We start from the raw sequence: 15,450 nt of genomic DNA, 5'->3' as shown, positions 1-15,450 counted from the left end.
CAGGTTGCCGCAGCTCATAGAAATAGTTGGCAGGATCAATGTTGCTTCCACAACTTGTGTCCATGAATTTTCCAGATTCTTCTGGAGGTTGTGTAGAACGTTTGGGAAAATCTTTACAAATACAAAGGTACATGTCCATGTGTTTTTTTTTTTTTATTATTATTATTATTATTATTATTATTATTATTATTATTATTATTATTTATTTTTTAAGACAGTTTTTTTTTATTTTGTATTTATTTTTTTCCTTTGGCAATGAACATGTCTTCTCAATTTCTATTTTTACTGGAAATGTTTACCCCAACAATAACATAATTTACAGTAACACTATTTATTTATTTATTTATTTATTTATTTATTTATTTTAGGTGAAACCACAGTTCCAAGAAATCCTCCGGCTTTCTGAAGAAAACATTGGTAAGTAATGCATCTGGTCTTTAAACAATAGATCCTCATTTTACTTCACAACTGGTAGTATTGTTACTGGTATTAAGGTATTAACACTGGAGCTGAGGTATCTGCATTAAAGTTGTAAATAATAATAAAAATCATACATGCAGATTTAAAAAAAAAAAAAACACCACATGTATCCTAAAGCTTTTTTTTTTCATTCCCATTTTTTCATTGACTCTGATCAGACCATTTGAACTATGGAACAGGAAGTGAGAACAGCACAGGAAGCAGTCGCTATAATAAAGCTAGTTGAAATGTACGCAACTGAAATGTTTCAATAACAAACTTAATTTTATTCATTAAAAAAAAAACTGCTGTCTTTTAAATAAGCTTTGTAAATTCTGCACAAAAAATGTATTTTAAAGACTTGGTTCTTTCCGTACTGTACCATCTTTTGTAGCAGTACCCAGCTAATTGTCAAAACAAGTTTTATTTAGACCAGGATGAGGCTACATCAATATTGTTTTTCGGCCAATCAGAATTTTCTTCTTCATTTTTAGATGCCACAGCCGGAAACGGCATCCTAACAAAGGCCACGGTACCTATCTATGCAACAGGTGTTCTAACGTGCTATAATCAAGTAAGAGAAAAACATTGTGTGGCGCCACTTCGCACCAATCTGTTTACGAACAATAAGGGGCTTGTTTGTTCCTAAAATGTCTTTTCATTTAGGAAGAAGACCGCAAGCTATTGATAGGATTCTTGGAGGATGTCATGACAACCCTTTCTTTGTCGCACGCGCCTCTTGACAGCCTAAAAGCTTCATTTGTGGAGCTGGGGTAAAGCTTTTGATCTGTTTATTTTAAAGTTGTACACAGTTTTAAAACCCTGTTTTAGCATATTGATTATAAATGGCATATGTAACAACCTCTGGGGATTTGTGTGTTAGTTAAAAAGCTTTCTGATCAATACTACCGTGTTGGAAAATATCAGTATTAAAGCTTATTTTGTTTTGGCTAGCATAAGTTTTATGTTTTTATTACAAATAATGCTTGGGGTCAGTGTGGATCAGCAGACTTTTCTAATAAGGCATACAGTTATTGCATTTAGTAATGTCAACATTTGAAATTTACTCAAGTACAGTAGCTTGCCTCTGCATGTCCCTTAATCTAGGCTATCTATTATTATTTATTTATTTATTTATTTCTTAGCAGACGCCCTTATCCAGGGCGACTTACAATCGTAAGCAAATGCATTTCAAGTGTTACAATACAAGTAATACAATAAGAGCAAGAAATACAATAACTTTTGTTCAAGCAAAGTATAAGTGTGACAAACCACAATTCAATAATACAGCAGATAATAGTGATAGTTACATCAGGATATGATTAAATAGTGATAGTTACATCAGGATATGATTAAATACAAAGTACTACAGATTAAACACTTGGCAGATTACAGTATTCTGAAGTACAGGATTAAATGCAGTAAAATAGGGGGCAGATAAGAGCAAAATAAAGCACATTTACATGAAGGGTGATAGTGTCCCAGGATACAAACAGAGGAGTTCTACAGGTGCTCTTTAAAGAGGTGAGTCTTAAGGAGGCGCCGGAATGTGGTCAGGGACTGGGCAGTCCTGACATCTACTTAAATGAAGCACATTTCAACACTACTCGCAGGGAATAACCCTTCCCTCAAACTGGTTAAAGTTGGCTTCAGTGGCAAGTGAAGTGAGTTTGATGGTCAATGCCAGTGATCCTTACCCCAGCAAAGACTCAAGCAGTGACTTTTTTTTTGCTAGTCATACCTTTTTTTTTTTTTTTTATTTGAAAACATTTATACAGGACGGGCCTGCTGAGATGTAGCAACTCATTCAGGGAGACATCTTGTCAGCAAGCAGCAGGGTTAGTGTTGGGAACCTACATGGGATCACATTTCATACAATAACTGCAGTCAAGTGTCAAAAGATATACTGTATAGCTAGTACTCTAATCTTGTTGTATTGCTGATCAGACCTGGGGTCAATTACTGTTGTAATTGTGTAATTCGTAATAAATTACAATGTAATTGGTGACCCCATTTGTTTGAAAATCAGTGATATAGTGTTTTTGTGTATTTGTACCTGTGGTTATTGCTTGGTTGTTTAGAATAAATAGAGTAAACATGTTAATGTCTAGTTGTTTGTTACTTTTTAGTGTAATTGTAATTACTGCAGCAGAATTGTAATTTAACAAAATATCATTATACTGTAATTGTAATTGCAAACAATTCTGCTGTAATTGTAATGATCATAATTGACCCCAGGTCTGTTGTTGAGAATGTTTTGTAGCATCAGGCAGTACAACCAGCTGTCAAACAAAACTGGTTGTGAAACAACATTCTTAAAGTGTGTCGATTCACACAGCACCACACTCGGGATCTGTGTGGGTCTGGTCTGACTTGTGCTTTGCGTGTTCAAGTTTGAATCGTCATCTCAAACTGTATTCAAATAAATAAATACATAAATTATGATGGCTTCCTTGAGCAATATTTACCCCTTTATTGCATACTGTACACAAATGCGTACGTCATTTCTGTCACTCGTTACTTTTTTGCAAGATATATACTTAACAAAAAAGGTCAAGTTTTATTTTAAGTGGCACGTCATTTCTTTAATTTCTGGGACACCACTGCAGTTTTAGCTGGTGTAATAAAAAATAAATCTGTTAATTCGCTTGTGTGGTTTCTGGTTGATTTTTTATATCAGTTTTATTTTATATATATTAAAGACAACTACATCAACGGGTAGCACCAGAGATTAAAAAGGGAAACTTCCTACATTTATTACCTATTTTGATTTGTTCTTTATTTTTGTGTTAATGGTTAGTTCATATATTAGAAACCTGAATTAAAAAAAAAAAAAAAAAAAAAGTAATTTAAAGAAATCTGTGGCGGTTTAAGATAGATTACTGTTCATTCAAGGTACCGGTGCCTTAAAATACACCTAATGTTTGACTAAAGAGATCATGTGCTCTACTCTATTATAAAAAAAAGCAAGCTTTTCAAGCAGATACATGCCTTCAATTTCATATTAAAATGTAATTTTCATCTCTTGTGTAAATGTTAGTTGTTGTTGTTGTTGTTGTTGTTATTGTTATTATTATTATTATTATTATTATTATTATTATTATTATTATTATTATTATTATTATTATTAACAAATATATTTGTTGATTTCTTTTTTAGTGCCAACCCTGCATACCACGAGCTGCTGTTAACAGTCCTGTGGTATGGAGTAGTCCACACATCAGCACTTGTGCGCTGCACTGCTGCAAGAATGTTTGAGGTAAGTTAGCAATTCATGCCTCGGTTTGAACTGTACCAATAATCAAGCTTATAAAAAATGTAAATGGAAAATGTTCTGTATTTAATAGATGTATGACAGATATGTATATAAAAGTAAATGATGTGTCAGAATAACAATTGTTGTGTACTGTGTGATGGAGCAGCAGACTAGGCTTGTGCTGTAGGAAGCCTATTCTCACACCCCACTCTCGTTACCCTGCTGTCAGTTGAAGCATTATCATTTAGGAAGTTGTTCGGCTTTGCATTTTGTGATTCACTTACAAGAGTGTAAAGAACTAAAGCCTACAAAATGTATCTGTTTCCTTGAACCCTGCTGTAATCAGGGTGGGGTGTAAACAAATTAATTATAATGCTTAAAAAATATCTGTTTTACAAGAGCACTCGCTCCAGTGTGATGTGTAGCTGCCACTTGCTGGTACACACACATCTACCATTTGTAAGTTGATTTATGACACGCAGTAAAATCCCCTGGAAAGCAGAAAACCGGGATAATCCTCCTCATGAGAGAGAGAGAGGGGGAGAGAGAGAGAGGGGGAGAGGGAGAGAGGGGGAGAGGGAGAGAGGGGGAGAGGGGGAGAGGGAGACAGTGTCAGTGTCAGTGTCAGTGCTAAAAATTATATTCCAGTACAGCAGGTTTTAAAAGATGTGTCAGTATTTAAAGAAGGTCTTTTGTGTCGTCTTAGAGGCTAATATTGCAGTAGGTGTCCTCATTTAGCAGCAAGCCGTGTCATAGATGCATATTTTCCTGACAGATGTACACTAAACTCGCAGGCAGTGTTGGATATTTCTTTTATTTCCATTACCCGATTTGTTTATGTAACTAGTGTCGGGACACCACTATTGAATGGACTCCACGGTTTCTAGTCTGTTTGAGCTGCAGAAGCCTCTTGCTTTCCTGCCAATGGCTGGAGCTGTACTGAAGGGCATGATACCACAATAGACTTAATTGTACAAGCTGTTCACACAGAAGATGTGTGAGATCAATTACACTGATCCAATTCTAATAAAGTGCAATTGCTAAAATATAAAAGCAATTTTAGTAATGTAAAAACAAATATCCGTGCACACAAGGATACGACTCCTACATTGTATTGGGATTGAAAATATCACGATACATTTTCTATCTGTTGCAGTATTGCTCAGATCTATGTTTGCCAGGTTTACTAGCTAATACATTTTAATCATTTTTTTTAAAACTGTCTTCAATTTTCCATTAAACAGAAATTCAGCTTTTTCAGCAGTAGAAAAGAATCATTTGTTAGGGGCTGTCCAAAATTATCAGCATTTTCTGAAAGCATGCAAAGAGAGTGCTGGGAAGGGGGCTCCTGTAGAGAAAACACACACATTAAACCAGAAAGAAATTACATATATATGATCGAAAGTATCCCATTTAAAGACAGTATGATTAATCTGCACTTTCCCAGAGAAATTAGGTGTGGAAATACAGCCACTATACGACAATAATGAGGAACATTATTATAATGGAGGCAATTGCAGATTATTTAAATATGCGTCCTTTTCTAATGTATTGCAGGATAGGTACAATACAAAGTACCTCATGTCTGTTGGAAAGGGAGTTGATTTCTACTGCATTTGCCCTTGTCAGCGCTTCGGGCCATAAATGGCAATGAGCTATGACAAGAATAGAAGTTAATACCCTTGTAATAAAATTACTTTAGTTCATGATTGGTGGGGGCTTGAGTCTATGATAAGAACAGGGGTTATGACAAGAACAGGGGCTTTGACAAAAGTGTACAATAACTGGTATCGTGGCTCTGTCAGTCACACACCTCCAGTCTAAACTGGCCAGTAATGAGGACGGCTTTTCAACTCGCTACTGCTGCTTGATGTCTGCCGTTACTTTCTTTAAAAACTGACAAACCCCACAGCTTTTTGGTTTTGTTGTTATTTAAACCTGGAGTAGATGAGGAGTGCTAGTATACTGCAGCATTCCTTCGCACAATGTGAAGCAGTAGTGTAGAACTATGTGCTTGGCCTTTTAACATTTTGGTTTGCTTTTGCTTTTGTTATATTTGTGTGTTTTTTGTCGTTTTTTTGTTTTTGTTTTTTCCTTTTCTCTCTGCGATGTGCCATGACACTGTGCTCACTCTTTCCATGCATCCCGTGTGACATCACCCTGCTCTGACCAATCAGCTGTTGGTGAAGGGGGTGAATGAAACTCTAGTAGCTCAGAGAGTTGTTCCTGCACTTATTACTCTCTCCAGTGACCCAGAAATGTAAGTCTATTCCTGCCTTGTTCATCTGGCATTCCCTCCAGCCTTGGCTCCTTAAGCAAATCCCCTCTGTTTTCACTTGGTATTTCATTGCTACTCCTTTTAAATTTGAATGTAAGCATGTGCTGTGTTTTGAGTGGCAAACACAAAACCAGACATACCAAAAATTACCAGTGGCCTTTGTTCAGCCTTTGGCCGAGTTAAGATACAGGTTCCTCATGTACCTCAAACACAGCACAGTAGCCCCTATCAGTAAATAAAATGCTACCAGACACACAGTATGCTGACACTAGAATGTTAGGCCCTGGTGCTGTAAGTTCTGGGGGCAGCAGTGTGGAGTAGTGGTTAGGGCTCTGGACTCCTGACCAGAGGGTTGTGGGTTCAATCCCCGGTGGGGACACTGCTGCTGTACCCTTGAGCAAGGTACTTTACCTAGATTGCTCCAGTAAAAACCCAACTGTATAAATGGGTAATTGTATGTAAAAATAATGTGATATCTTGTAAGTCGCCCTGGATAAGGGCGTCTGCTAAGAAATAAATAATAATAATAATAATAATAAGTTATCTGATAACTCATTTCAGCAGGCTTCTGTGATTTTGATTTTCAACTATATGTACTTGCTGACATTCCAGTACACAGTGTGTTCCACGTCCATTCATTCATTTACTAAAATTCTCAGAATGAACTATGCCCGTTCGCAAAGCTTTCTGTTGATAGTTATGACACTGTTTTGGACCGTTAAAACACCATTTCAGGAATATCAATCTGTATTTTGTTCACAAAAACAGAATAAGTTTTTAAAAAAAAAGGCTTTTTTTGGTATGCCTTGTTTGATCTGGGCACATAACAAAACTCCATAAGCATCTGTTATAGTTTCGGTCAGTATCTTTTGATATAGCCGTATAAGCAGTGTGGGTGACTCTTTGAAGCCAAGGAGGAGGGTGTGTGCTTTTGCTGTAAAGTAACCCACTAACCTCTCTTGCAGGTGGTTGACGTCGCTAACCAATCGCTTGCATGTTAGGTGACCGTGAGTTTGCCTACCCATCCGCAGTCACAGCTAGCCCAGATCTTCGCTCCATTATTTATACCTGCCCGTTTCTCTTTTGCATTTTGACCGGTTGCAGCAGATTCTGCGAGGCATGAGTGAAGCCTTAATTGACAAGAGAGTAGCTCCAGCCCTTGTTACCTTGTCCAGTGATCCTGAATTGTGAGTTAATGCAACCCCGGGATAAAACCCTCTCTGTTTCGTTAGCATTGTTTTGGTTTGGTTTTCACTGACATCTGAATGAACATACCAATGATTCCATGCTTGCATATGGTGCAAATTACTTTAACAAATTCTTTTTTTTTTTTTTTTTTTTCTTTTTCTTCTAGTAAGATATTTTTTTGGTCTTTGCCTGTTGATTAGTTTCAGCAGACGTGACATAAACATAATTGTGTATTTTCCTATTTTTCCAGATCTGTAAGGATAGCTACAATACCTGCATTTGGTACGATCATGGAAACAGTTACACAAAAAGAGGTATGTGTTTCCAGCTTGTATTAATAGTACATGGACTTAAATATCAGTGTTCAATATGCTGGCATCGCCTTATCCAGTAAGGTTCAGTTTAAATGTGAAACATTTCCACCCACCCATCACTTTCTACCAATAAAATCCACAGACTTTTCAGGTAATAATCTTGAATTGTTGAACCAGTTTGTCTCTCTTGTCAACCTGAATGTGAAATAATAATTTCATTAAGCTGGTGGTTCTGAGTATCCTGGATGTTCACCACTGCAGGTATTTAGTAATCTGTGGATATAGTGGAGGCACCAATACATGTAGAGGCTTGAATACTGAGACCAGTGCTTTTGATTGTTTTAGCTGTTGGAAAGAGTGAAGATGCAGCTGGCCTCCTTTTTAGAAGACCCCCAGTATCAGGATCAGCATTCTTTGCAGATGGAGATCATCAAAACATTTGGAAGGGTTGGACCGAATGCTGAGCCCAGGTTCAGGGATGAATGTGAGTGTTCACGTCGACTCCGACACAGCATTCCTCATTCTATCACCTTACTGGTAAAGTGCACTCATCATGCAGGTGTATTGTTCACTGGATACAACTTCGCAGTGACGTACACAGCTATTAGGACCACTGCTCTAGGCACTAATTATGAGCGGTTTTATACAGGGTTTAGTCATGCTTCTGCAACACAAGAGGTTATGAATGTCATCTGTAAGCTGTGTTGTAGCTCGGGGAATCGAAACAAAAAAAGAGATATATATATATATCTATTAGTTACACTCAGTCAGGATGACGGACAAAAATAACAATTTCACGATTTGAGCATTGTCAAATGATCAACAAACGAAATCAAAGGTTATTTCAGTGTTTTGAGCAAACTATTTTGATCAAATTGTGAAACAAGTAAAGAAAGAAACACAAGAGACTTCGGTTTCTGGGGCTACTTTGTCTTTGCATGCGATGAAGAGCCTCTAGTGCAACAGAAATGCAAGCAGAGGATTAACAGAGCTGAAGGATTGGGGATTTGTTTGTATATGTTTCTAAATATTGAACACATTTACACAGCAAAGTCAAGAGTGACAATTAACATTTTTTAAGAATAAGGGGGTTGTTTTGTCTTCCCTTGCTGATGTAATTACGCCTTTTGGTTTTCTTTGCATTTGTTGTTTTTGTTTTTCAGTTGTGCTTCCTCATTTGCACAAGCTGGCTCTTGGTAACAACACGCAGACGGTGGAAAGCAAGAGGCAAGACATTGCCATGCAGCTCTTTGAAGCCTACAGTGCACTATCCTGTTGCTGTATCCTTTTCACCATGAATTTATAGTTTAATATGTCTGATTTAAACTATGCACCAACTTTTGTTACAAACAGTAACACCATATACTGCTCTGTGAATGAGCTTTCTCGTGATACTGACCTCTAATTGTGTGAGCTATATTTGAAACTCTTCCAAATGTGTTGAACATGGGATGTGTACAGTGTGTTTTCTATACATTTTCCCCTGGCTGTGCCATCAGTGCATCAGAAAAACAACAAATACTGTTACAGGTTTTTGTTTCATAAGAGTCCATTTTGACATTGGTAAACCACAAAAGAAATACACTTGAATATGTTCTGAGAAGAACTCTTGAAAACAGGAAAAGACTGTCATTTTGGTTGCATTTCCCAGCACATGTGTAGGTTTCCCACAACATAGCAAAGCCTTGACATGCTTAAGGCTAGATTCAGTTCCAGACAACCCTCTGAGGTCAAACCTACCACAGCAGATGTCAGCTGATCACTTTGTTTATTAAATATCCGCTGTAAAAGCAGGATGTGGGCAAATAAGATTAGCCTGTGGTGGTCCTGTTAATTTGGACCAGGGTCAATGCTGTTATTGCTGAAAGCAGCAGATTTTATATATACTGTATATACAGTACAAGTTCAACTTATCTGACTTTTTTCACCTCTCTCTCTCCACCTTCAAGTTGCTACAGTGACAAGTCCACCAAGGTTCTACAAACTTTTTACCTGCAGAAATTGCAAAGAAAGACAGACACAAACCCTTCCCCTCCTCCAAAAAACACAATGCATACCAAAATAAGACACATTTCAAATGGGTATTATAATATAAATAAAGTTTTCAAAGTAGAATAATAATAATAATTATTATTATTATTATTATTATTATTATTATTATTATTATATAAATAGTGTTTGTATGGTTGATGTCAGTATTATTGTGTCTAAGAACATCTAGAATAAACTGATACTTTAGAAGGACCCTTGGCTTATAGTTAAAGTAATTAGCAGCATGTGTTTTTTCCATTGTGGTATTATAGTGGTTATTGCCATCTTGGCAACATACATGAAATGAAGGGGCATGATCCTTAACAGTACTCTCTCAGTTATTTCAGAAGACTTGATGGTAACCCATTTTATGCCAGGTCTGAGGTGTCTAAGAACTGACATGGAACATCTTTCCCCTGAACATGAGGTGCTAAATGCATAGACCACATTGTGGAATATTTACTCCATTAAAAACTACTGTTTATGCCACTATAATTACCAATATTTAATAAAAGGTTTTTGCTCGGTTATTTATTTTTTGTGGATTTTTGCAGGTATGCAAAGATCAATGGGTTCTCTTGTTTTTAAATATTTGAGTTTCCATCTGGGTTTAGGCACTTGGGCGATCCACCATAGCAGTCCTGTGTAAGAGATTTGTATTTGCCATGTTAATCAAGGTAATAGAGATAAAAGATTTGGAGATTTGATTCAGTAATCTGTGCTGAACCTGCTAACTGGGGGACTTCTGTCTTGTCAATTCTGGCACCTTCCAGCTACACTAATTGAAATGTAATGGTTATTTTTTATTTTTTTAAATAACAAATTGGAAGACTTGGTTATATAATAAATATGTACACTTGGCTATTTTATAGTTACCAAAACAAGAGCAGGCTATTCCCCACAAAAGCTTGAGGACTTGAACCCTAGCTATGATGCAGAACTTTTTTAACCATAAGACAGGTTAGACTAGTTGAGAAGGACTGCTTCACACACCTTGAGGTTAAGCGCTTTTATGCACATTTATTTACACTAACAAATAAACAAAGCAAAAACACTAACAAAATAACTCCCATGACCAGGCTTCTTTGAGGCCCAAGGCTGCAGAGCTGTCTGACACCCCCTATTGCCTCTGCTTCCCAGCTATCCATTTTACTTTCTAACCATTTTCTCCTTCATTATTTTTTTTTTTTCAAACATTCGTTCGTAAATAGATTGTATTTTTTTTTGTTTTACCTGTAATTACATACTGATCAGATTGTGATTCATGTTTTAAAAAATATCGTACTGTTTTTTGCTGGAACCTGTCTAATTAGACTTTAAAGACAAGTCTATTTTTTAACACCTTAATTATCACCAGTTTACAATTTTCATATGCCGGGTCTTTTAAAGAAAAGTATTGGATTTAAATAACTACTCCAGTTGCAGTTTCCCAGAAATCATAATCCACATGAAATGTATGTGGCACATGTTTCACACAGTTAGATGCTTATCTTAAACACAATGTTATCGTTGTAATATTTAGAAGGCAAATGGTAGTTTTATTCAAATTTCAGTCATGTGCTTCTGTGAACTATAACGTAAACATGAAGACACAATCTAAACAGTGGCTAACAGATTACCGGTTGATATCCAATGTATTCACTTTTTACTGCAAAGTAAAACAGAACGCTATGTCAAGTTACTTCATGGTTGTAGCTAACAAAATATTCCTAGAAATCTTACCTGGCATGCTCTTTAATTCTGGTAACGTGGTTAAAGAGAGTTATCAGTTGTTAGTCTGTTCTTGTTTCACTTCCTCGGTCATTTCACTTTAGCAATATTTTCAAGGTCAAAGCATGTCAGTCAATAAAGGAAGCAGCTGTTGGTTTATGACAGGAAGGGAGGTGTTGAAAAAATGGGGACAGCCTCACTTTGTATACAAATATACAGATAAAGAGTGCTGTGACAAATATCCGTATAAAGAAATCAGATGTTCGTATTCACTAAAAATGGCAAAAATACCTTGCATTTATTTACCGTCTCACCAGAATTTGCGCAACAGTTTCAAAAAATGGCAAATGAAAAAGAGCTCTGTGTGAGATGTGAGATTAATATATATAAAAAAAAACACAGAAGCAATACAGCAGCTCTTGAGCCTCTATTTAAAAGTTTTAGACAGCAAAAAGTAAACAAACCAGATTATGAGTGCACACACGTAGTGCTCTCTATGGAAGGCCATCTGTGGCAAAAATGCGTTGTGCTGCTTTAGAGCGAGCCCGAATCTCATAGGACAGAAAAAAGGCAAGCACGTCATTCTGAAATACCTCGCTTATACAGTACCCAACTTCCTGAAAATGTTGTGTAGTGATTTTTATATACAGTGACTGTATATATTACATATATATATATATATATATATATATATATATATATATATATATATATATATATATTTTGTTGTGACTTTCTGTTATGTGGAATATAATAAACGAGAACCAAAACGATTAGTTTTTTTTTCCCCTTCACTTTTACAACAGCATTTCTACATTTTGTTTTATTTGAAGTGTTTGAAGTTAAATTTCAGTTTTCGTTTGCTTGTTCAGCTACAAAGAGGCACAACTAAACCTTGCGTTGTCAACTTTATGTACGATTTATTTCGGGAATAAACAAAATGTTTAATTTGAACTGCTATTTGGCATCCTTTGTTTTGTAGTTAATTCACTGGGGTAAGGCCTACTCAACACTTACTCCTGGGATATTTTTCTATTTTAACATGTTACATATTTTAAGGTCTTGCTGTAAAATAAAGGCACACACACACAGGAGCCACAGCCTCGCCCCCTGTTTAATTTTTAAAAAGAGAGGTTTCTAAAATATGTATTGTACATTTATATGGGTTATATTTAAATTAAAGTTTTCTGAAACAAAGTCCACTGTAAAAATAGCCTCAGATGATCAATCATTGCAGTTTTCTTCTGTATTGTAAACCCTACTCTGTTTAAAGGGAAGCAGTATTGTGTGCTACATTGTTCCTAAGATTTTTCTTTCTTGCCTGTTTAATCTGCTATTATGTGTGTTCTGTATGGATCTCTGTTGTTTCCTATTGAGATAATTCTTTGTCATTCTTACTAATTGTTCCAGCTTCTGAAAAGACTACTGGCTGATTGAGAATGTGAGTGGTCTTTTCAAAAGCTACGTTTTTAACCATGTGCTTGTTTTTCTTTCAGGTTATTTTAAGTTCCATGATAAAGGAATGTGAGCAGAAGGTGGAAAACAAGACGGTTCAGGAACCTCAAGGGTAATAGCACTTGTTTTACTTTGAACTAATATTGTGTGATGTGTCATGTATGGTTCAAATGAATAAACAAGATAATGTGATGTGTTTTATGCAGTTTTATCCCCCACTATTCCAATCCATTTTAATGTTGCTGTAAGATCACAATATTGCTAGGGAATTGTCTATTGTAATAGCAGAATATCCACACACCAGAATAGGTCTGGTTTTATACTACACGTGTAGGTGTTTCTGGTATTTGTTTTTGATAATGGCCAGTATGTAGCAGTGACATCACATTAGTGGTTTTGACGTGTTTTTGTCGTCCCTCACTCGTTCGTTATTTTGGCATTTCTTACTCTTTTAACCCTTGCAGCAGGGGTATTTCTTTAGATCTGTGAAATTAGCTTTTGTCTTGGCACTTACTTGGTGAATAGGTCCCAGTGTCTAGTTTTGAAATATGGAATTCTGGTGGTTATTAGATAATGCAAAAGTTCTCTCAAACTCAAACTGCAGGCATACGAATTTAGGCAGTTTGGTGGACAGAGCTTTATCACTGTATCACAGAGGACGGAAAACGGCATCTTTTTAAAAAAAAAAAAAAAAAAAAAAAAAAAAAAAAACATTCCCTATATAAATCTCAACCACAAATGTATTTTATAGAAGCAAGCATGCCAGCTTTGTTAGTTACTCACCAGTCTTTTCCTCTACAGGACTGAGCTGCAGAGTAATATCACAATGTGGGTTTTAATAAGAAAAGTGTGCCTTGGAGAGAATGCATAGAACATGCTGAATATTGTGCATCCCACCCCCCATCTGATTGCTGTGTTGTGCCCTTATTTGTAGTTACATTAGATTTTGCTGCTTTCAATTAATTAAGGAACCTGCTGTGACACCATCACCACTGCCCCATTTTCTAGTGTTAAAGATTTGTGAAGCTCACAAAATGACAATAAAATAAATAAAAAATGTATATATGAATATGATGCGTATTTTATAGACAGGTTAGAGCTGTCTGTATGCAGTAATCATTTTTTTTACATGCATCTAAATAACTTTTTACCCAATTTGTAATTAAACTTGGTAAAGACATTTTCGTAGCACAACTTACTGAGGTTATCAGAATACAGTACTAAAAAGAGTATGTCTAGATAGCCTTAACCAGATATTATATAGAGTGTCAAAATTGGGGATACATCAATACCTCTGCTGTTTACAGTCAGGCAGTGACTACAGTATTGATCTGACCTACTTGTGTACTAAAGGCGTTGTTTCTTCAGTTTATTTGTATCACACCCTGAAAGCATAACACTGCATTTCATAGAATGACTTTCCCTTTCTCTTACAGTTCAATGTCCATTGCTGCAAGTCTTGTGAGTGAAGACACAAAGACCAAGTTCCTCAACAAAATGGGTCAGCTGACCACCTCCGGGGCCATGTTGGCCAATGTATTCCAGAGGAAGAAGTGAAGATGAAGGCCCTGCTCTCACCTGACACTAACACAGGCCTCCTGCAGTCCAGCACCTCGAACTTGAACTCAATCATCTGCCTTTTTTGTTTGTTTGTTTGTTATTATGTTTTCTGCTGATTTTATAATTTTATTCAAACTTCCAAAGAAATGTGCACTTAAATTGGTTTAATTTGGTGTATTTCTGTTGTATTTTGTTTCAATTATGTATATCTATATATATATATAGATATATATATAATTTTTTTTTATTATTATTATTTTAATGTGTGGTCGGTTACAAAAAAAAGAGTTGTTAAATTTGCACCTCCCTGTCTTGTCTCAATTGTTTTGTGTTGCTGTGTTTCTGACATGGTTTTTATAAAGTGGGTAGTAATATTTTGGGTTTAATTTTATTTTTTTGGACTTGGTTTAAAAGTAAATAGCTGTATAATACACTGAATTATTAGATCGGTACCTGTATAATGTAAATTTGAAGTCAATGTCATAAAGTAATAAAAGTGAAGAACACTTGTGTACTTAAATTGTGATAGTCATGCAGACTGCTTTTTATTATATGGATAGTTTCATAAGCCACCGGCCCTGTGTCTCTTGGAATAATACAACACTCACAGGCTCAAAACAGGATTGGGTTTATAGCAAGGCAGTCATATCTACATCCCCAAGTATCATGCAGAAATATCCCTAATAAAATATGACATGACTTTTCAGTATTGGTGGCAACTTCATGTGAATTCCTGCAGAATCTCCTAAGAGTAACAGTACAAGAGTGAAGAATACCTTTTTAATGGAAGTTCTAGTTACACCAGGGCCCACATGTTCATAAACACCACTGTTTCATATGGAGTTGTTATAGGTCTGAATTTACAGCCGTTATTTTGTAGTGTTGAATGATACTGTAAAGATCACTTGTATTGGAACAAGCAGTAATGTCTCGGTATGAGTTTGATTTTTAAATTTTTTTTATTTTATTTTTTTTACTATGCCAACAACAGAATTTAGAAAATCCACACACTGGAGAGGTATGTGATTAATAGAGAAAACAATAGGTCTGGTGTTGGGTCTAATTGGATATATTGTCGTGATAAGAGAGCAGTGCAGTATGTCAAGCACAACAAACCTCAGGTAAGTTTGTTGTTAATGTGAATTACCTGTATTGGCAAACACTAATATTTGGGGGGAAGGACGTAACAGTAGGCTCCC

General features: G+C 36.0%; 1 protein-coding gene across 9 annotated transcripts in view; it reads left to right on the top strand.

Moving 5' to 3' along the window:
• Window positions 1–14,777, top strand: part of LOC117400212 (RAB11-binding protein RELCH homolog) — a 63,443-nt gene extending 48,666 nt beyond the window's left edge. For 3 of the 9 annotated variants that reach the window (XM_033999796.3, XM_033999789.3, XM_033999791.3), the window contains 12 exons: window positions 4–127; window positions 369–417; window positions 954–1,033; window positions 1,126–1,232; window positions 3,619–3,718; window positions 5,893–5,975; window positions 7,432–7,495; window positions 7,841–7,979; window positions 8,659–8,775; window positions 9,865–9,953; window positions 12,733–12,803; window positions 14,128–14,777. In XM_033999796.3, coding sequence (XP_033855687.1) covers window positions 4–127; window positions 369–417; window positions 954–1,033; window positions 1,126–1,232; window positions 3,619–3,718; window positions 5,893–5,975; window positions 7,432–7,495; window positions 7,841–7,979; window positions 8,659–8,775; window positions 9,865–9,953; window positions 12,733–12,803; window positions 14,128–14,248 — 1,144 coding nt within the window. In that variant the 3' untranslated portion in view covers window positions 14,249–14,777. Of the gene's footprint in view, window positions 1–3; window positions 128–368; window positions 418–953; window positions 1,034–1,125; window positions 1,233–2,237; window positions 2,298–3,618; window positions 3,719–5,892; window positions 5,976–7,097; window positions 7,181–7,431; window positions 7,496–7,840; window positions 7,980–8,658; window positions 8,776–9,864; window positions 9,954–12,732; window positions 12,804–14,127 lie in introns of those variants that run through there. The other 6 variants (XM_033999788.3, XM_033999787.3, XM_033999786.3 and 3 more) reach the window with 6 other exon arrangements.
• The last annotated feature ends 673 nt before the right edge of the window (window positions 14,778–15,450 follow it).

The sequence above is a fragment of the Acipenser ruthenus genome, chromosome 4, assembly GCF_902713425.1.
Source record: "Acipenser ruthenus chromosome 4, fAciRut3.2 maternal haplotype, whole genome shotgun sequence".
Lineage (NCBI taxonomy): Eukaryota > Metazoa > Chordata > Actinopteri > Acipenseriformes > Acipenseridae > Acipenser > Acipenser ruthenus.
The sequence above is the reverse complement of the archived record's forward strand: the minus strand, read 5'-3'. Positions and strand labels throughout refer to the sequence as shown.